The sequence below is a fragment of the Pleurodeles waltl genome, chromosome 6 (assembly GCF_031143425.1).
Source record: "Pleurodeles waltl isolate 20211129_DDA chromosome 6, aPleWal1.hap1.20221129, whole genome shotgun sequence".
Taxonomy (NCBI): domain Eukaryota; kingdom Metazoa; phylum Chordata; class Amphibia; order Caudata; family Salamandridae; genus Pleurodeles; species Pleurodeles waltl.
Genome location: NC_090445.1, coordinates 55,094,840 through 55,118,088, shown reverse-complemented (window position 1 = coordinate 55,118,088; position 23,249 = coordinate 55,094,840). Strand labels below are relative to the sequence as shown.

The 23,249-nt window shown below is 44.7% G+C and overlaps 1 protein-coding gene across 1 annotated transcript in view; it reads left to right on the top strand.

Annotated features, from left to right (window-relative positions):
* The window catches only part of LOC138301476 (E3 ubiquitin-protein ligase TRIM39-like), a 197,789-nt gene that overhangs the window by 73,741 nt on the left and 100,799 nt on the right, over positions 1 to 23,249 (top strand). The window contains exon 3 of the mRNA XM_069241989.1: positions 1,280 to 1,375. Coding sequence (XP_069098090.1) covers positions 1,280 to 1,375 — 96 coding nt within the window. The remainder of the gene's footprint in view (positions 1 to 1,279; positions 1,376 to 23,249) is intronic.

Below are 23,249 nucleotides of genomic sequence, written 5' to 3'. Positions count from 1 at the left end.
GAGATGAGGTCTGGTAAACTAAAAATGGATCAGGATTCCGTTTTGAAAATAATCTCCTGACCTGCCACCCCTGCCTGCTGCCAGCTGAATTTAGGGTGGTCATGTTTTAATATGGAGCCCTGACAGTCTATCCCATGGCTATGTCCATGTTCAGAACATGGCTTGGTCTAGTCCTTTTCTCTTCCCCAATGAGGCCGACCCTGACAAGATACGGCTCTGCTAAATGCCACCCTTTCCCCTTATCACCAGGTAGAGGAGGCTCATTGAAGCTTGTGAGCCCACTCCCCCTTCTGATGGGAGGGAAGGGGTTTGGTGAGATTGAGGTAACATTAAGCCTCACACAAGGCTTCTCTCAACTTCCCCTGAAGCTGCATCTCTCGACTGTGCTGCTTCCTGCTGCCCTACACCAGCTCACTTCAGTAACAATGAAGAGCTGTACATAGATAAGGCCAGCGTCATTCCATCATTCCTGACTGGTCCCGTGCACTGGACCTTCAAGGTATGGTAAGTAGGTGGAACCAGAGGGACACTGGAGGGATTGATTTAGCAGCTGTTTGTATCACGTAGCTACCATCTCATTTATAAAGTTACCACCCCCTATTAACTGCCAGATGCTTCACACTCTAGGCTTTCACTTGGCAGGATTCGAGTAAGTGGTCCCATAAATATGTAGAAGGAGCACATAATTATGTGCCTATACCCACAATCCAGGGTGCTGCCCCAACAAACAGGGACTGTAGCATGAGCTTTGCATCTTGAGTGCATATGGTACTTAGACATATCTCTGAGTTAGTGCTTGGGCTCCAGACAGAAATCTTGGAAAAGCAGGGCAGTAATTACCTCTTTGTGTTTCCGAGCTCTGCTGTTTACAAAACATGCACTAACTCAGAGGTTTTCAAGTTAATGTATGTACTCAAGACCCACAAAGAAATGTACAGATCCCTTCTGTGCCAGCACAGAAAAAAGGGAACTTGGTATAAGCTTCTGACCGACCCATAGAGACTGAGTAGCACAACTGACCGAATTATGACACTATAGAGATAGGTTTCTACCCCTGTAAGTTGGCTGCAGTTCGGAGAAATCAGACGTTTTATATTCAAGATCTAAAGTTTGCAAAAAACATTACCAAATGTTCTGTAGATAACGTCAATATTACTCAACATAGCTACAGGCCACATGGTAACTGATGAAGTAACTGTTCTTGCTTTCTTTAATCAAGCACAGGTATCGGGGTTAAGGGAAGGGATTTGGTAATAAGAATCTGTGGTCTGCATTTCAGCAATCACTTTGTGACCATGTGGAGCGACTGAAGAAGGAGCTGAAGGACCTGCAGACATGGACAGCTGAAGGAAGCAGGACGGCGGAGGAGCTTGAGGTGAGGGGAGCCCTGATGCTGTTTATGTGAAGTAAGCTGTAACAGTGCAGCGAGGTGAGAGGCACAAGGGTACCCCTGAGAGACTAAACTAGAGGTGAGGGGAGCCCTGCTTGTGCTTATGTAAAGTGTAACAGGGCAATGAGGTAAGAGACATGGGGTAACCCTGAGAGGCTAAACTACAGGTGAGAGGGGCCCTGCTTGTGCTTATGTAAAGTGTAACAGGGCCTGTTTATGTTAAATCTCTCAAATAATTAAAAAAAACTTCAAACATAACCTACTCAACAACTTTCAGTAAAACTAAATAGCCAATACCTACTACAGCACGAACAGCAGCAACTGGAAAACTGACTTCATTTTCTACTCTAAACGCCCTGCAAAATGGAGAAACATTTTCCTTCTACGCCTACAAATTACAAAATGCCCCATGGAACTAAACTCACCACTGCCCCCTCCCAAAGCTTTAGAAGTGAGATGCTTGACAGGAACATTGAGCTAATTCAAGCGTCAGACCATCACTTCACCATCTTGATCAGCACTTCCTGTCACTTCTCGCATTATTAACACAAGCTGGTTTTGCTCCCGACCCACCTCCTTCACTTCATTCCCGGTCCATTAACCCAGAATCTATTCCCTTCCAGGACTCCTCTTCCACTCTATGCACCACTGCCATCCCCATCACATTCCTTAGTCTAGAAAGCATCATTCTAAACTCCGCTGCACCCAACCTAACTAACGACCACACTGAAACACAGCCCCTAGACTCACACAGGGGACATGCTAGCGCCAGCCCCAATTCTAGACCGTACCCACTGAGCCCCCTTCAACCTCAACCCCAGCTCCCAATATGAAACCCATCCACCCCAAACAAACCCAATACACCTGCCTCCTCAGTGACACCAGCCTTCATTCTTTTCAAGATCACTCACCCTCCAATTACTCGGTACCTGGCGCGTGCCCACACACCCATGGAACAGGAAGCCTCCTGATACTGTTACCCTGCTAATGAGCAGTATAGAACAAAAAATTGACTCTCTAGCTAAAGACATTTATCACCTATAGAACGACCTTGCAATCCAGGTCAAGTTAGCACACAACTCCTCCCAGCCCTGCGAATAGAGAATTGGACTCCTTATAAAAAATATCCAAGCAGTTGCAGCACACCTGCTGAACCTCTATTCCCTTGAGCCGCCCAACCCACAGACCCTACCAAGCTCACAACCCCCTATCCTCAATGGGAGTAGAATCACTCAGCAAATCCTACAGCACAAACACCCAGCAAACTGACCCCAAACCTCCCTCCAGCATCTCAGTAATCTTGGGCACAAATCGAATCCCTCAAGCTAACATATTGCCCAAACCACCTGCTCAATACACCAGTATCCAGTCACTACACTCTATCAGTAATAGTAATAGCTCACTAACCTGCAAGCTCCTTACCTGCAGATCAGCAGTGAAACACTTCACAGTATTAGTGAAACTATACTTGCTGACCTAATAGACAGTGCATTCCTAATGGAAACCTGACTCAGTGAACACTCAACCCTAATTCTAGACTTGCTTACACCTCCTGGCTATTCTATCATCAGATAGGACGGGACAGGCCAGGACAAACAGGGGGAGGGTTCGCCATCACCCACACACAGAAACATAGCTTAACACCCTAGCCTCCACAGAAGTTTTGGCCTTTGAATACCTCAGAGTCAAACTCGCAGCTAAAGACACCACTGCTACCAATATTCCCACCATCTATCACCCCGCTGGTGATCGCACACTCTTCACCAAAGAACTAAGGGCCACATGTACAAACCATGGAATCGCAATTAGGAAAGTGCAATTCCAAATGTACGAAACTCCATTAAGTTTATTTTGCGATTTCCAATGGGTCACAAATAGACCTAACTCATTAATGTTAATGAGGTAGGTAGCAATTTGCGGCCCACTCGGAATCGCAAAAATCACTGGGATGGTGGCCTGCTGGGGTCAGCAGACCACCATGTCTGTGATTGCGTTTAAATAAAGCAATCTTTTTTTTCTCTTTTATTTAACGCAGTCCGTTTTCCTTAAAGGAAGGGGTTAAAACCAGTTTGAAATTGGTGTTAACTGAGATTGTTTTGAGACCGCATTCACGGTCACAAAACTTGAACTGCGACTTGAAATTATGAAGAGACGCCGTTGGCATGCCCCTTCCTAATTGCTACTCACCAACCTATTTTGCGATTCGGTAAATAGATTACCCTATCGCAAAATAGCATTCGTACATACAAAAATTCTTTCTTCTGTGCACAAACTACCCAATTCTGCAAATCGTGCTGTTTGAGCACAGAAAAAAGCTTTGTACATCTGGCCCAATACAAGCTAATAGCACAGTACTTCCTAACTCCCTAAATGACGTGTTCCTATGGGACTTCAACCTGCAATGGAATGATACAGAAGACGCCACAGTCTGTAACCTATTAGCCTTCCTGATATCAATGACCTCAAGCAACTTTGCAACAAACAGAACCACAGCAAAGGCTCTACTCTAGATGCTAAAATTATCAGAAGTGAGCTTGTCTCCCTTCAATCCATCATGCCCATCGAATGGTCTGATCACCATCTTAATACTGTTTATTCTCAATTCCCATACCATACACTACCCCCTCCCACCAACAAACCCACTCACTAGGCAAGCAACATCAAACAAATCCCCCTAACTGAGCTGGAATCCAGGATCAGCATCCAATTACACGTGCATCCTCTCATTCACACCGGAGATGACCTCACCGCCCAATATAGTTCAGTTGTGTGAGATGTTCTTGACCAAGTTGCAATGCTCAATCTAAAGCAATCTAGAAAAATCCAAACTAGATCCTGGTTCAACCTAGAGCTTAACAATGAGGGGAGACAACTAAGACAGACCGAAAGGCTATGGAGACAGAACCCCTCACCGGCACACCTCACACTCCTAAGATCCAAATGTCTCTACTACAAGAAACACATCTTTAGAGAAAATGCCACTTTCACAATCAACTGGACTGCGCATAGAACAGGCCAAGGGAGCTCTTCAACATAATAAAACAACAAACTACCCTTACCTCCCAACGTGAAACAGCAGCCTCAAATGAACACTGTGAAGAAATAGCGATCTTCCTCACTGATTGTATTGCAAAAATTGAACAATATCTATTCGCAACACTAGTCCAACATCCCAGCCCGCCTGCTTCAATGACACACAGATCATCATGGACACCCCCTACCAAGACTTAATTAAAGACCAGAGTGATCAAATAAAAATCAAAAACAGTATTGATCTCCTACAACTACAAAATATTACTAAGCGAACAGTTCTAACCCATGACAGAAGGAGAAGTCTTCAAAATAATTGTGAACTTGAAGCCCACATCCCACACTCCTAATGCCCTCCCCTTCACCCTAGTACAGAACCTCAACCATATAATCTCTCTGTGTTGGACCAAAATCATCAACCCCTCTCTATCATCAGGCTGTGTACCTGAATCCCTTCACATAGACCAAGTCACACCAATTCTCAAAAGACGAGGGGTGGACCCCAACAACCTCAATAACCTCAGACCTATCACCAACCTTCCCTTCCTAGCCAAAACGCTGGATAAGTGAGTCCTGCTCCAACTCAACCAACACATGGAAGAATTCCACCTCCACAACATGTTCCAATCAGGATTTAGGAAAGGCTGTAGCACAGAAACTGCTATGCTCAGAACATGAGATGACATTCTCAGATCCTTACATGAAGGCAACTCCTGCCTCCTAATCCTATATGGACCTTTCTGTGGCATTTAAGACAGTAAATCATCTACCTTTACTTGAGCCACTCAAGAACTACACTAGTATCAATGGCACTGTCTTGAGATGGTTCATGTCCTGTCTGCAACATTGCTCTCAACAAATAAAAATGAACAGTTGCCTATCGAAACCCGCACCGGTTTCATAAGGTGTACCTCAAGGTTCAATCCTCTCTCCAGCCCTATTTAATCTCTTCATTAAACCCCTCAGTTATTTTGAACCAAGCAAGGGTCAAGTATCACCTATATGCAGATGACACACACCTCTGCTACAGAATAAAATCACCTAGAGACCATCAGCATTTTAACACCACACTAAGATACAAACATGCCTAAACACCAACCACTTTAAGCTGAACCCTAACAAGACAGAACTACCCCTCTCCCTAAAAAATAATCCTTTACCTATCCAAGAATGGCTCAAGAGTGTGGATGCGCTAAACTTCTTTCTTCCGCTTTCCAACTCCATCAGATTCTTGGGTATCACCCTGGACAAAAACATGTAGCTGGAGCATATAAACAACTCAGCTAAAGGAGCACTCTACACACTAAAACATCTGAAGGAAATCAAACCGTTTATTCCCCCTGATGATCTTAAGTCTGTAATGCAATGACTAGTCCTCTCTAAACTTGACTACCGCAATGCCATCCTCACATGAACTCCGAAATGCCAACGCAGCTGCCAGTCTCTTCACAGAAAGTAAACGATTTGATCACATATCACCTTCCTGGAAGAGTCTCAATTAGATTCCTATTGAAAGTAGACGCATCTTCAATACAGCTTGTATCACCTGCAAAGCCTTCATGCAAAAAACCCAAATACCTAGAAACCAAATTATTGAGATTAGGAACCGTCCATCACTGAGAAGCTCCAACTCTTTTCTTCTCATATCTCCTAATCTGAAGAAGAAATCATACCAGGCACCTTTCTTCTCAGGTAAAGCTCCTAAGATCTGGCACTCAATTCTAATGATCTCCGCTTCAACCCCTGTTTTTATGGCTTCAAACAAGACCTCAAATCTTTACTGTTAAACAACTACTTAAGCATGCGCACAAGCTGAGGTATAATTCCCAAAGATCCAACCCACATCAACACAATTCATCGGGACAGTCACCTGACTCTTACAGTCTTATCTGTCTCCAATGCCATTCCACAATGCTTCATTATTTACTTTCGGGACTTTTTGATCTCTTAATGCTGTTTTAGCGTTAACTTTTGTTTTATCAAAGACTGTGCACCCTAGGTCTCTCTCCCAAGCTTTCCTAGATTTTCATGGCCCAGTAGGACATAACGGTAAAGTGGTGTGATATAGGTGGGATATCAGCCTGCGGTTATCTGGTGTGGAAATGACAGTGGACAAGGGATGGAAGTCAAGAGGTTCCTCGGGGTATGTGGGTAGTCTGACTCACAGAGTTCTGTACAGGCGATGTAATATGAATTTAGACATAGGTGTGGGGATCACGCCTTTAGGTAATTTCTATAGTAGGTTTCAATTTACCATCATGGAAAAGGTCTCCTACCGTGTGTAAGTGAAGAGAGGTGAGTGTTTGCTGTACCAAGCGCTCTTCAGTTAGAGGTAACCAAGGATTGCTATGGAGGGGTAAATGTGGTGAGTATAAGGGGCAGGTCACCTAGATATTGTTGAAGTTAAAACAAAGCCCAGCACGTTGCAGCAAAAGTCTGTCTATCCGTGAGTTTTCGGGGGAGGCCCCGAGGGAGCAAAGAAGAGAGTGGTAAGTTGGAGCGTCTCCAGATTAAGGTATGGTATCCTGGCATCCGGGTGATACCAGTAGTAAGCAAAATGTGTCTGAGCCACTGAGTAGTACAGGCATATATTCAGCACCCCAAAGCCACTGCGTTCATAAGGCATTGTCAATGTTTGCCATCTGATACGTGGCCTACATCCTGCCCAAATGAGTTGTCTCAAAAGGCTGCATAGTGTATTGAAAAAGTTATTAGCGCAGTATGAATATTCAAAAATAAATATAAAAATCGGGATAAGACTACCATCTTAATGATGGCAATGATTCCTCCTGTGGATAGAGGTAGGTGGTCCAGCTCCCCACCTGTGTGGTTACCTTGTCAATTGCTGGACCATAGTTTAATCATATGACTTCTTGTTTGTCCCTATGTAGGAAAATGTCCAAATACTTAGTAGAATCGGTGCACCATGTGAGGGGGTAGTCTAGGTTAGAGGGCATGGTTGCTTCCGTAAGCGGGAAGAGTTCTGATTTGCATCAGTTGACTGACAATCCAGAGAATAAACCAAACCAAAACACCTCGCAAATTAAGGGGGGCTAGTTAGTAGCCGGTCTGCGTACAAATCGTAAAATATCATCCGGGTAAAGAGAAGCCGGCAATGGCCCCCTCTGAAATTGGAGCCCCTAGTCGTTCTTACAAGTGTCAGACAAGAGGGCCCATAGCAATAAAAGCAGCAGGGGGAGGGGGCAGCCCTGCCGCATGCCCATTGTAATGGGGAAGTGGGGAAAGATCACTCCATTCACTCAAAGACGGGAAGTAGGTTCTTGATGGAGGAGCATAATGAAGTCACAAAAACTCCTGGGGAAACCCAGTTTGGATAGTGTTGCATGCAGGAACCGCCACTCAAGGGAGTCAAAGGCCTTCTCCGCCTCCAACTCTACAGCTGCTGCAGGAAGAGTTGGAGATATCTGATTTAAAACTGGAAAACAGTATGCAGATTAATGGAGGTTGAGCGATGTGGCACAAAACCAGATTGCACAGGGGATCTTATGATCTCTATAAGCAATGAGAGGCACACCGCTATCACTTTAGCCAGAATCTTGTTACCATGATTCAATAGAGAATGTGGCCTATATGAGGTGCAGAGCTGAGCGGGGTTGCCAGATTTCAGTAATAAAGTAATGACAGCTTTGCTCAGGGTTGGGTGGTGAACCCCTTCCTTTAGTGATTCTGCGTACACCTCTAAGAGATGAGGAGCGAGAATGTGCTTATAGGCTTTATAAAAGTTCCCAGTGAACCTGTCTAACCCAGGATCCCGGGTGCCACTTAGGGCATCTATGGCCTGTATGATTTTGTCACTAGTGATCGGTTGGTCTAGGGATTGCTGCTGACCAGGACTGAGCCACACCATAGCGATTTCTGCCAGGTAGGCTACCAATGGGGAGTCACCTCCCCTGTAGCACGTGGTGTATAGTTTTGGTAATGAAGGGAGCTGTCAACTAAACCTAGCCTGACGTGGATTCGAAGGCACAGAAGGATTTAAGTGTAGAGAAATGCTCACTTTCTAAAAGTAGCATTTCTGTAATAGTAATATAAAATCCAACTTCACCATTAAGCAGGATTTGGTATCACCATTCTGGTCATACTAAATATGACCTGGCTACTCCTTTCAGATCAGGATCTACCACTCAAACAGTATATGAGGGTAGCCCTAATGCTATCCTATGAAAGGAGCAGGCCTCACAGCAGTGTAAAAACGAATTTAGGTGTTTTACACACCAGGACATGTAGAACACACATGTTCATGTCCTGCCTTTTACCTACATAGCACCCTGCCCTATGGGCTACCTAGGGCCTACCTTAGGGGTGACCTATATGTAGAAAAAGGGGAGTTTAAGGCTTGGCAATTACTTTTAAATGCCAATTCGACGTGGCAGTGAAACTGCACACACAGGCCCTGCCATGGCAGGCCGGAGACATGGTTAAGGGGCTACTTATGTGGGTGGCACAACCAGTGCTGCAGCCCACTAGTACCATTTAATTTACAGGCCCTGGGCACATGTAGTGAACTTTGCCAGGGATTTACAAGTAAATTAAATAAGCCAATTGGGTATGAGACAATGTCATCATGTTTTAAGGAGAGAGCATATACACGTTAGCACTGATTAACAGTGGTAAAGTGTGTATAGTCCTAAAGCCAGCAAAAATTAGGTCAGAAAAAGAGGAGGAAGGCAAAACGTTTGGGGGTGACCCTGCAGAAAGGCCATTTTCAACAGGTAATAATCAATAAAGGTGTGTATGATACCTGCATTGTCAGTGATGGTGGTGCCACTGTCTAGTGAAAGGCTAGTGATGTATATGGCTTGATAGTTTGGCTGGAGAATCTGTGCAAGGGTGCATTGCAGCCTCTCACCCTCACCATACCTGCGGGCCAGCATACTTTCCCAAATATTTAACCTCCCTCTCTGCCAACTCATGAAATTCCTGTAAGAGCTTAGCACGGTCAAGTAGCACATGAAGGCTGGACCCAGGCATCTCTGCAAGATCCATTCTCCGAAGATCACCCTCTACCCCGGCCAGATCGTTATGAATGCTGCAAAGCACCCCGCATGTTTGCCTATGCACACTCCTGTTATATAGGCTTTAAAGGCTTCCCAGGGCATGGAATGTTTGCCCACTGAACCAGTATTAAGGGAGAAGTACTCCTAATAGAATCTTGAAGCTCCATATGAAAGACCTCATCCAACAGGGCATTTTTGGGGAACTGCCACTGTCCAAGCGGTCTAGCTCCCCAAGGTATACAGAGAGAGACACCACATCCGGAGAATGATCCGACAGTGTTTGAGGTTGGTGGATGATGTCTGTGACCCACAGCGAGACTCCATACATTATGTGGGGCAAAGTAGAGAGTGAAATCTGTTGTGTGAGGGTGGCAAGATCACCATATGTCTAATAATTGAGAGGTATCAAGGAGGTGACTTGGGGCCTGTAATGACTAGTTATTCCAATGGAGCTAGTAGTGTCTAAGGAGGAGATGCATATGATGTTGAAGTCCCCGCCAATGAGTATGATATCTACCCGAAAGCACCCCATGAGTACCGACAAGTTATAATAGAATTCTGGGGTGTCAGGGTTAGGTGCATAGACATTATCCAGTAGCACTGATCTGTCAGCCAGAGTGCCCATGACCAGGAGATGTCTGCCTTCTATATTGGAAGTACAATTATGACATTTAAAGGGTATGCTTTTGTGGAGCAATATGTAGACTCCACAGGAATAAGAGCTGTGGGAGTCAAAGTAATGATTTGATCCCCATGGGGAGGCACACATGCAGGAGAGATGCGGGGAGAGATGGGTTTCTTGAAGAAAGGCTAATTTGGTTCCATGTCTATTCAAATAAGAAAGGGTATGTTTACCTTTTCTAGGGTTGTTTAAGCCACAAATGTTCCATGAGACTCACAAGAGATTGAATCTCCATGAATTGATATTAGGTGAGGTCATGTATTATAAGAAAAAAGAAAGTGATCGGTGGGAGCGCGTGCTACGAGTGTGTCACGTAATGTAGCAGCTGTGCATCTAACCACATCATTATTAAGGAACATAAAATAACTCCAGTCCCCCTCCCACCCACATAAGAGGAAAATTCTTCAGCAAATCCCAATTGAATCCCAGAAACTTAAGACAAACTTCATAGTGGTGTACATGTTGAGGGGGTGACAACATTCCCCAAAAAACGTCCTTGTGGTCAATAGAAGTATAGCATGAATGAATATATATGGCCCTGACATTGTTATAAAGAGGGCTTAGTACCAAGAAGAGTTACATCCACGTCAATACCAAGTTAGATTCACAGGCAACACAGGGTGTCATCTGTGATCTAAATACCTAGGATAGAAAAAATGAGGATGGGTACAGTGGTTAAAGTGGGTTAACTGCTGGAGAGTTGGTAATAGAACCAGTAGGCGAAAGTGGTGGGGATGAATGAGTAGGCCTGCGATGTCCCTTGTCGCGTGGGCTCTCATTATCCTAAATGAGACTACTGGATTTCTAGGTAGCAGGATCGTTCCTGGTGTGGGGGACTAAGTCTGACCTACTTAGATGGACCTCTGCCACCCTAAATTCGGTTTTGCTCCGGCTAACTAGCAGTGCCTCATCTCTCCCAAGGGGAAGGGATGATTGGGCAGCCGAGCGCATGACATCTTTAGTACGTCTCAGGGAAGTCGTGGTCACTCAGATCCCAACCAGCTCTCATTTACAGTATGATCTCATATACAAATGACAAAGGCAGTTTGAGTTTTATAGATTGTTTTAATAAAACGACTGCATTTTAGATATTAAGGCGTGAGCTGCAATAACCAGAACCATACAAAACAGTAGGATTGAAATAGTCAGGAGGAGAGTGAAACATAAGAATACCGCTATCATGGTGTTAATGGATTCTATTCTCTCTCTCAGTTAGTTCTATTTGGAGCACAGCATGTTAAGCTATTAACTTGTCTTTCAGATTCCCCGGGAAGCCATCAACCCTCATACCTGAGCAAAGGCCTGTGATCTGGTTCAGCATCTGCAACAAGGCAGTCAGCGTCTAGTTGTGGTTCCCTGGTCGGAATCTCCCTCTTAGTCTATTGGGACAAGGAAGTGTTTTTATAACTAACATGTCAGTGTGATCACAAAATGTCCCTACGCAAGAATGTATATCTGCAATCCAAAGACTAAACTCCTACCACGTCTATCGGCAATGTACCAGACTGTATAGACTAAAGCACAGAGTGAGCAAGAATGTGTTATTGAAACTCCAGTGCTGAAGTAGGCTAAACAGTGTGATATAAAACATAAAACAAGACCGTAGAACTGGCTATTTGAAAAATAACAGTACGAAGCTGAATAAAAAGCATTTAGAGCAAAGTGCACAGAGGCTCTATGCTGCGAGCAAAGGAATAAAATACATCCAGGGCAAAGTGCACAAAGGCCTAACCCCTGAAGCTAACATGCAAAGGATACATAAAACTGACCACACTACACCCTCCCCTTGTCGGTAGCAAGTGGTTCTAATAGATAAAAATATGCCCCAGATACAAAAAATATATATAAAATACATTTCGACAAGTCCAGAGGACACCAAAGCATAAAACAAAATTTAAATTTGTAAGCATGTGACGGAAAAAGCCAAATCGGTACAATGTAAATTTTAATAAAAATAAATAAAAATCAAATTTTAAATGGAAGCCACTGAAAGCAGGAGATCCTCCACTTCGACAGATGTCAATGCTGTAAAATCCACAACAAATACGATCATGGAGCAGGTGTGTTCCAAAGCCCAAGAACCATCCAAGGCGGCACCCCGTGCAGGGCCTATGAACGAGACAATACCATCTTCCTCCAGGAAGGGAATCTCGTAAACTGCCTCACGAAGCAAACGCAACCGCAGTGCACATGTCTGGGAATGAGCCCTAATCGGGAACATCAACAGATTAGCATCAACCACTGGGGGGTGCTGCAGTGAGAGACAGAAAGCCAGTGCATGTTCAAACGAGCACCAAAGGCACCGAAACACAGGTTGCACACAATCCAAAACTTGTCGGAATGACAGAGATCAGTCACACTCCAAATGTCCCAGGAGTGTTGCTCCAAAATGCTGCATCATGCGTTCACGACACAGCTGCGCTGATGGGAGCGCCCACATTGGATCTCGTTGCGGTGGGACAGCCATTGTGCAAGAACAACAGCAACAGCAAAACGCCATCCAATAAAGCCAAAGTAATCGGAAATCCCCCAAAAATGCTTCCGAAAATAGAATGAATAGCCGAAGGTATCAAACCGAATATGGAAGAGAAGGTATGAGCGAAACCAACACCAACGGCTTTGAAAAAATGTGCAATTCCAGCAGTGCTGAACGCATTAAATATACATCCCACAAGTTCACCAAAGTGGCTCGGAAAGTTAGTATTTAACAGGGACTGTATTTCTGCTGATGAACTCGCCACCTGAAGTGCGTAGGTCTCACGTGCAGATGTAAGGGCCACATGCTTTTGAAACAATAGAGCCTTTAGTCGACTCAACTTGTCGAAATTCATCTTGGAAGTAGCAATGTGAGGCCAGATGTCCGCTACCTCCCTAAATTGAGTGGGGGGAACCAACACATTCCCGCAGCACGTAACGGCCTTGGTGACAACGACCACGTAAACTATTCCGGCACGCATGCCACAACAGGCTTCACTGTAAAGAAGGACGTAGCTGCCGTTTGAAAGCACCTGGAATGTGTTTTTAATAACGGGGACTGGAACTCCCTTTAGATAGCAAGGCAAGTTCGCAACCGAGGTATTACACGCCCCATGCAAGGACAGCTGCTTACAAACCATCGAATCTCTGACAGAAGTTTCGCATTCACTACCGCTAAGAAAAACCTCCCTCATACCATTAAGACATCTGTACAAAAAAGGAAGCTCCCACACCTCATGTATGTAACTGTCTCCCAATTTCTCATATCTGCCCACTGGAATATGCTTCAAACAAGAAGTGAATTGTAGAGTGGAAATAGGCAAATTTATAACCCCGTGTATCAACCACTCAGCTGACGGAATCTCAGCCACAGTAAAAGGCAACTTCTCCAATTTCTCAATATTCAACATAACATATGCTGCTTCCTTTTTAACCATTAGCTGTTGTTGACGTGTCAAATTAAAGGAAAAAAATATCTCCCTGGCTCTGATGTGCTGCCACGGAACGCGACCCGCCTTCAATGTCTGTAAAGTCCAACTTAATTGCATAATGGACCGTGTTTGACTCTGCCCATGATATAACAAAGACATATTGGATCTAATAATGTCTATAGCAGAGGAAACTATGTTATCAATCGTATATACACGGTCGGACAGGGTATGCATTCCATTATCCACGACAGATAACGCTTGTTTCAAATTCTCCTGATCTGTAAGCTCACTAAACGTGGCATTAATATATTGCTGCCAATTTTTCATTTTGGAAGGGACAGGTATGCCAGGCAAATTCAACTCTCTAATCGTTGCTAAGCCCAAACAGCTAGTCTGTAGTACAGTGTCATTTAAGAAAATTATTTGGACAGGAACAATACATGCCCTAAACAATGTGTCCCTACCCCTCATTTGCCAATTTTTCGTTCCCCAAACACTTTTCAAATCAACAGTTTTGGACCAGTATTCATATCCCTCAACCGATAGTTTGGATACAAACAAATTTGAATACAGTAATTTAGTATCAGTCAATAACATTTGCTTATTAGTATGCGGAGTAACCTTAAAATAGTACGACTTAGCACTCTGTTGATGATGCCCAGAAAAATATGCAAATTTATCAGAATACGTTTTAGAACTCCCCTTTGGAGGAGTCGGGCAATGTTCCCATTGCATATAGTCAAATATTGATTTAGGGCTACTAGCTTTATGAATAAAGTGGTGTCCATAATAATTATAACAAAACATATCACCATAATTATCTCTAAACTGGTAAGCATCTTCATTTTCATAGACAGTATAATATTGCAATTCTGTCAACGTAGAATCAACTGTCTTCACATCCCAATCATCAGAAACAATGCCTGGTATAACGATATCATTCATTGATAATTTGAGAACATACGGTATTTGAATTATTTCAGTGGGACCATATATATTCAACATTACTCTATCCCACACAGTCCCATCCGGAATTGGTACAGCGGAAATGTTCACAAAGGACAAGTCTCTTCGAACCATATGTGATGAAAAATGCGGTTTTAACACCTTCTCCACCTGCTCAATCTCAGATCGTTCAGGAAGAAAATGACCATGTATCAACAGAAAAAAGGTAACAAACCCCAGCCATAGGAAAAAAGTCATCACAGTCATTAAAAGCCACAAATAGTTCCAAGTAACAACAAAATATGTGTGTTTGAGCCAACACAGCAGCTCACGTGGACCCAGGGCTGGTGTTGAAGAGGACGAAGAGCCCGACACGGTATCATCATTGTTATTAAAGCAGCCAGAGGCAGTTCTCGCAAAAGGTGCAACCGTAAACAAAGGAACCGTGGTACGCTGTAGATAACACCTTCAGTAACATCAGTAGTCACAGCAATTTGATAAAAAGATTCCAAATTATCTGCCGTTAGTGGAACAATCGCAAGATCAGCTTCCACCCTCCCCAAGCTCGGAGAGGAAACAGCGTCGGTGCAAATCACCTGCAGCGGAACATCAACCCCAGTAGTGAGAGGGATTCGGGAACTACTGGGCGTTCCTCTTGGTCTGCTGTGCAGAATCGGCCACATGTTGTAACTTGACATTGTCGATCAATACAAAACGATTTCCTTTGGCCCCTTGCAGCGGTGGTAAAATCACAGTTCTTGTGCCGTGGATCCCTAGCACAGGAACTGGCACTCGATATGAAGGGCCAAATTATTTTTTCACTGCGACCTTTTCACGCACAAGATCCCCAACTCTGGGAATCCGACCAGTAGGTGTTACTGGTTCATCCTTAATTCCTGTGGAGGCAGCACTGGCAGAAGAGTTATCTTCACGGAATTTTTGTAAATCCTGCAAAACAGTGACACGATCATTTATGTCAAAGGGCGTATCGCCGCCTTCACACCTGGACCATCTAGATCAGGAACATACATTTGTGTTCCAAACAAACACTCATATGAAGTACGACCCCTAGGGACCTTCTAGGCAAGTTATTCAGTGCTCTCTGTACTCCATACAGGTGGGCTAGCCAACTACGACCCATACCTATAACTCTGGCCGTTAAGGATTGCTTTAAATCACGATTTAAACGCTCCACAACAGAATTTCCCTCAGGATGAAATGGAGATGAGAACTGGAGCTGGACCCCCAACGAAGCCATGGTGTTCCTGAATGCCTTAGAGGCAAAAGCAGGGCCCTGGTCCGAATGAAAAGCTGCAACTGCATATGTATCGACAAAGATGCGCAGATCTTTAATAACAGTTTGAGTGTCAGCCGAGCGCTGTGGCCAGACCCACACAAATCTGGAGCACGAATCTACAGCTACCAAGATATATTTGTATGCACTATCTGGTGTCAACGGACCACAATGATCCAAGTACACACACTGTAATGGTTTATTCGATATCAGAAGGGGCGTCTGCTACGGGCGTCTAGCCGTGGAAACTTTAATTTGTTGACAGATGTCACAACAAAGGACATACTGCTTTGTCTCCTTATAGAGACCAGACCACCAATAACGAGCCTGTAAGAGTGAAATTGTGGTTGCCACGTCTGCATGTGCAGATGTCGCCCCCTCATGTGCTGCAGTAATTAATCGAGGACGCTCAATTTTATTGGGCATCTCACGTACACCAACGCCAGGGATCTTAACCTCAGTGTTTAGCATACCACCCATGGAATAATGATATTTAGAAGGGAATCCTTTAGGATATGGCATGCCATCAGCCGTAGCCTTTATGGCAGCCAAGATCTCTGTGTCTGGTTTGGAACTCGAACGAGTCACTGCGGCTACAGTGGCAACTGCCACTGCCGATTTCGCGGCTTCATCAGCCAAAGTATTCCCAGCAACGTGTATTCCAATGCGCTGGTGTCCAAGTGTATGTACAACATGGACTTTAGGAAGCATTTCCTTCAGATCCGCAACCTTCCCCCACAGCAATCTGTGTTTTATGGTGTTACCTTTGGAATCTCTGAACCCATTCAACCGCCTGTAATGCAAATATTCATTTAAAGACTGAACACAGTAATAGGAATCACAAACCAGCAGTGTAAATTGTGCCGGATCCGCATGTTCCAAGGCTAACAACAGAGCGTTCAGCTCAGCCAATTGTGCCATACAGTCTCCCAAGGTTTGTGTATAAGTATGTTGGGGGCAGAACTTCTCCCCCTCCATATGGCCGCTCACCACCGCACATGCAGCAGAATACTGTTGTTTAGTCCCAAACGCTGATTGCGCAGAGCCATCGGTGTACATGACCACCTGATATTGATCAATAGGCAATGTGCCAGCAGGAACTGGGTACTCCATTTCATATTGAAGAAATTCCTGAGTCTGCAGTTTAGGGTCAAATATGCAATCTACATCAGTGGCTGTCAAAGACGTTGCCCATTGTATCCATCGCGGGTGTAATGCTTTTGAATTAGGAACACTCGCTTTCGGAACAGCCTCTAAGGCTGGTATCGGGGAAATGACAATGATGCGTTGGCCCTGGGCAAGAGGTCATTCTTTAATCACAGCCATCTGTACAGCAGTGAGAATTTTCTCAGTTTGTGCAAAACGTTGTTCTGCAGCAGAATACAAGTGGGACTTGTATGCCATCAGGACTGTCTCACCCTCATTAAAGGTGACATATGTAAACCCAACGGCCCCAGCTATAACCCTGATGACCAGATGTGTCTTATTGTCCCGTGTGTGTAAATGCTTTACTGCTAAGAGATCAGTTTGCAAATCTCGAAGAATATGTGTAGGCTCAATCATCCAAAATCTACTCGAAAAATGTGGGCGAATTAACTCGTATAATGGCTTTATACGTGTAGCATAATCAGGAATGTAAGTTCTGCCAAAATTTAGAAATCCCAATAACGACTGTAGTTTCCTAATCGTATTAGGTGGTTGCAACCGTGCACATTTTTCCAAAAAGTGTGGCGCTAAGCTCTTGCCCTCATTCGACAGCTCATATCCCAGAAAAATTACGCTGAGGAAGGCAATTTTCGACTTTTTGAAGTTAAATTTGTAGCCAATTTCGTCAAATCCCACAACAATGCGGGCTACCCGTCTTAAATGTTGCAGTAACTCGTCACCTGTGAGATAAATATCATCAACATATGACAAAGCTTCAGGGTCCAACTCGTGCAAAATTTCAGTTACACAAGCCGAAAACAGTTCTGGGCTATTCTTATATACCTGAGGCAAACAACAAAATTATTTTTCCTGAGAGCCAAACGCACTAAAGCTTGTAAAATCCCTACTTTTGGGCGCTATATTTTGGCAGAATAAACCATTCGAGACATCTAAAGTTGTTTTGTATTTCTTACACACAATATTATTCATGAGCGCTACACTGTGTGAATTTTGTATTGCAGATGTGCGTGTATGGCCATTTAAATGTCTGTAATCCACCACTATCCTATAAGAATGGTCCGGTTTAGCTACAGGAAATAAGGGATTATTCATCGGCGAGACACAGGGTCCAATAACTCCCTGGTACTCCAAGTGTGTAAGTATTTTCCTTACCGATGCCCTTGCTTCAAATTTTATAGAATATTGCGGTTGCAGCTGAGGTTTGCCCTTAATCGGAATTACATGATAAGGTGAATCCCGATTCCACCCCACATGATTTCTATATAAGGCGGGTGCCTGTGCTAGAGCCCATGTATTACTATAGGACTCTACAAGTTCTCCCGGAACAAGTGGTGAGAATGAAGGTACAATAACCTCCTCCCCAACTGGACAGTCGCAAACAAAGCCTGGGGGCCAATCCTGTTCGGCCAGCAGAATGTCATACAATTTGACTACACGATCCCAAAAGATGGCGTTTATAGTGTGCTCAATGTCCCCTTCTAATTGCAAAGTTACTGTATAAACTCTATCGGGACCAGAGACACCCATATCTGCTATTTCGACTTGTATGAAGTCATCAGTTGCTTTCACCTCCAGATGCTCTAGAAGATTCCGGCGAACTATTGTGACCTCTGCCGCGCTATCTAACAGTGCTAACGCCCATGTCTTGTTTTTCAAGAGAACTCACTTCTTGTGTGGCATGTCTAACTGAGACTGCCGCCACCTTCTTTTTAAACTGCTGCTTTTGTTGGGTCGGTTTCTCTTGTTTCTTGACCGAAACCTCCGTTGAGTGTTGTGATTCCTGTCTCGGTTTCACGTACTCTGTCCTCCGCTCTGACCGCCCACCTCTCTCATTTCTCTTTTCCGAAGAGTCCTGAAAGGAACGAGATTGGCGTGTATCAGTGTATTGATATCTATCAGGCGTTTTCAAGTTATCCCTATTTCTAAGATTATACCTAGTCTGCGGGGTCTCCCGTTGCGGAGAACCTCCCCTTTCTTTTTTAGGTGTTTGTTGTTTTTTCTCCCAGAGCTTTTTAGTACCCTCAGGTTGTTGTTGTTTAGTAGTATCTTTACAACCCTTACCTTGAAACTGTGGTTTCTGTGGTCTAGCCCCTAGGGTATCACGACCGATACTAGAATATCTTTCCGCTATTATTCTCGGCAGCTCCCGCTTCTGATCGAGTTGCGGGACGTCACGAAGACGCATATGCACTGCTAGTGCCACTGCCTCCCCTTTTAGATTACTCAATATGATGGAAGAAACCGTGGCAAAATTGCCAATCAGTTGCATCCCTAGATCTAAGGCTGGGGCAGCCCCATATTCATCTTGAATCTGTTTAAGCACTTCCTGTAAATTAGCCAATGTCGGTGTACCGTGTGCTGTAGTGTAGAGCGCGGCAAACACCGTGCCCCATGTATTACAATGGTCCACAGTAGGAACCATACCAAACGGTAAACACATCGTCAATATTCTATGTTTATCCTGAAGTCCTGTATGGGGAAATACTGCTTCCAGCGTATTAATTTTTTGTGCCAGCCAAAATGGAGTTTGCTCTCGTTTAGCCGGTACTTTACCCATAACTGAGTGTATAGTGGCCGGATTGATACCTGGAACCACCGCATGTGGTTGCGCCGGAGCAGCACGTGCTGGGTTTGTATTTAGTGTCTGCATCACAAATTGAACTAAGCGTCTATATGTAGCCGTTAAATCTGTATATAAACGACAAACTTCAGCCACCGCTAATTGTGCAACCGCAGGATGTGGTGTATATGTGGCCAATAAAGGCCAGGTAGGACCATCATTACTCAGTGGACCTAATTTAACTTGTGCTATGGTGTGTGGGAGGGCGCCATCAAGCCAATTATGGTGTTCTTGATAAGATAAATGTATCTCTAAGTATGCATATGCCCTGTATTGTCCAGGGGCATTTGCAACAGTGTAATCATGAAAAGTGTGTGATGCCCCATCAACTGCCGGAAATACGACCCAAGAATAAAAAAGCTCTGTTCTATAGGCTGCATGGGCGTCCACCACAAACGTGACCGGACCCCCCTGGTTCGTCAGACCATGTGCTAACAGATGTCCTGTGAGCGGGTGTCGCATATTAAGTGCGACGTTCACTACTTGGGGATTCGCCATTATGAAAACAGCGCTAAGTCAGAGAAGGCACACCAATATCGGGGTTTTCCTTTCAAAGTTCAAGCTTGAACAACCAACCACAAAATCATAGGATGTACCTATATTGTGTTGGCAGAAATCCTCAGCGCCACGGACGTCTCCGTTAACGTCACCGAGGAGTGAATATATATATGAGACCGAGATAGTCAGCCGGACCCGAAAATTAGAGCCAGACCAATCGTTGGCGGCGCCATGTTGCGTGGGCTCTCATTATCCTAAATTAGACTACTGAATTTCTAGGTAGCAGGATCGTTCCTGGTGTGGGGGACTAAGTCTGACCCACTTAGAAGGACCTCTGCCACCCTAAATCCGGTTTTGCTCCAGCTAACTAGCAGTGCCTCATCTCTCCCAAGGGGAAGGGATGATTGGGCAGCCGAACGTATGACATCTTTAGTACTTCTCAGGGAAGTCATGGTCACTCAGATCCCAACCAGCTCTCTCATTTACAGTATGATCTCATGTACAAATGACACAGGCAGTTTGAGTTTTATAGATTGTTTTAATAAAACAACTGCATTTTAGATATTAAGGCGTGAGCCGCAATAACCAGAACCATACAAAACAGTAGGATTGAAATAGTCACAAGGAGAGTGAAACATAAGAATACCGCTATCATGGTGTTAATGGATTCTATTCTCTCTCTCAGTTAGTTCTATTTCGAGCACAGCATGTTAAGCTATTAACTTGTCTTTCAGATTCCCCGGGAAGCCATCAACCCTCATACCTGAGCAAAGGCCTGTGATCTGGTTCAGCATCTGCAACAAGGCAGTCAGCGTCTAGTTGTGGTTCCCTGGTCAGAATCTCCCCCTTAGTCTATTGGGACAAGGAAATGTTTTTATAACTAACATGTCAGTGTGATCACAAAATGTCCCTACGCAATCATGGTGTTAATGGATTCTATTCTCTCTCTCAGTTAGTTCTATTTCGAGCACAGCATGTTAAGCTATTAACTTGTCTTTCAGATTCTCCGGGAAGCCATGAACCCTCATACCTGAGCAAAGGCCTGTGTTTTTATAACTAACATGTCAGTGTGATCACAAAATGGCCCTACGCAAGAATGTATCTCTGCAATCCAAAGACTAAACTCCTACCACGTCTATCAGCAATGTACCAGACTGTATCCTTGACTAAAGCACAGAGTGAGCAAGAATGTGTTATTGAAACTCAAGTGCTGAAGTAGGCTAAACAGTGTGATATAAAACATAAAACAAGACCGTAGAACTGGCTATTTGAAAAATAACAGTACGAAGCTGAATAAAAAGCATTTAGAGCAAAGTGCACAGAGGCTCTATGCTGCGAGCAAAGGAATTAAATACATCCAGGGCAAAGTGCACAAAGGCCTAACGCCTGAAGCTAACATGCAAAGGATACATAAAACTGACCACACTACACCCTCTTGTATTGTTTGCAAAACTGGGCAGCGTTCCAGGGGGTCTGGAAGGTGTGATGACGGCCATCCGCCTCAAGGTGGGGGAACACCATAAATGGAGCGGTGGAAGAAATGTGGTGAGTGGGCACATAATGCTGAATATTTGGTTGGTTAACCAGTCTTGGGCTCACAAATGTGGTGAACGTGATCATGATGTGGCCATGTCCACTACCCCACAGTCCCCCATACCTGGAAGTGGCATGGTAAACTAAAGAGCCCCGGGTAAAAGCAGGGAATACACTTCACTGGAGCCCAGGTTGTTGCCGCAGCAGGCGGGGTGATCTAGCAAATGAGGTTGAAGATTCCACTGTAAGCGGCACCTCACCAGCAAAGGCCACCACCACACAATGATGGCAGGAGGTGCAGGAATGCTCCCCAAGAACGGACCATGCGCTGACCGACAGATGCAACGTGACAGCTGGGACTCGCCCCACGTATGCAGTGGAGACTTACACTGCCTCCTAATGGTGTGTGAGGCAGCATCAAGCCGGATCCTCCTGCAATCAGGGAGAGGAGAGTGGGAGCCAGGGATCAGTAGCACCCAGCCACAACCACCGTGGCCTCACCCTCAGGCTCACGAGCAGCACCTATCGCTTCAGGGCCTCTGAGCGCTGCATCAGGCTGCATCAGGCCGCGGCAGTGATGCATGAGGTGGCTCCAGGAGGGAGACACCACTATGCTGGAGCCTCCCACAGTCAGGGAGAGGAGAGTGGGAGCCGAAGAGTAGCTGCGCCTGTCCACATCCACAGCAGCCCTGCCCTCAGGCTCACCCACAGCCTCATAAGGGCCTCCGAGGGCTGTGTCAGGCCGAGGTGGTTGCAGTACTGGTCTGCAGCAGCATAGAGCACCGTAGAGGGGGTGTGCCCTGTCCCAGAGCAAGGCTGTGGGTCGAACCAAGCGCTAGTGTGCCTCTTCAGTATTTCTGATGGTTGTAGCAGCTTTCGGGGTCTCGGGATCGGACGAGCTTCAGTGCGGTATGGCCATTTTAGTTGCCTACATGACCAAATGCCCTCCCCCCGTACCCACAGATTAAGACAGTTGCCTTGACAATCCTGAATTTCTCTTGACAGTCAAGTAGTGAAGCTAAGTTAAAATAGGTATATGTTGGTGAATGGGCACCAGGGTGATTCCTTTAATATAATGTACTTCTTTAGGTTGCTCATTATCCTCTATGGAGTTATTCCTCAGTGACACCTTCTATTACAACCTCAACTAGTTGCCCACTTTGGTGTAATTGGGTGTCTGCAAAGTGTTATAATTACTTTCAACTTCGCTATTCCTGCTGCTTTATGAATACACTGGCTATCGATGATAGCACACATTGTTTAGTTTATCACCTAATATTTACATTTGAAGCAATTTCTTTCCATTGAAGGTCTTTGTAGAGAGTCTGGTAACTTCTTAGACAGGTATAGCATATACATTACAGCTTGTGCCTCAATCTTCATTCTTCTATGCCCACTTGAAATTTGTAATATTCATATCAAACCAGTTAGACCAGGCTTCTAGTCCTCTGGTTGGGGAGATCGCTATTTAGTTAGTTCTGATGTATTGAGGATTTGGAGGAAAATGTGGACGAGCAGGTCCTGGATGTTCTACAACATTTACTTATTCTGTGATGGAGGTAAAAAGACAGTCTGACATAATGTAAATAAGAATTGGTAAACTTTAATGTGCTAGGCATGCAACAATACTCTTTAGTTTAACACCAGACTCATAGGCCTTCGCAA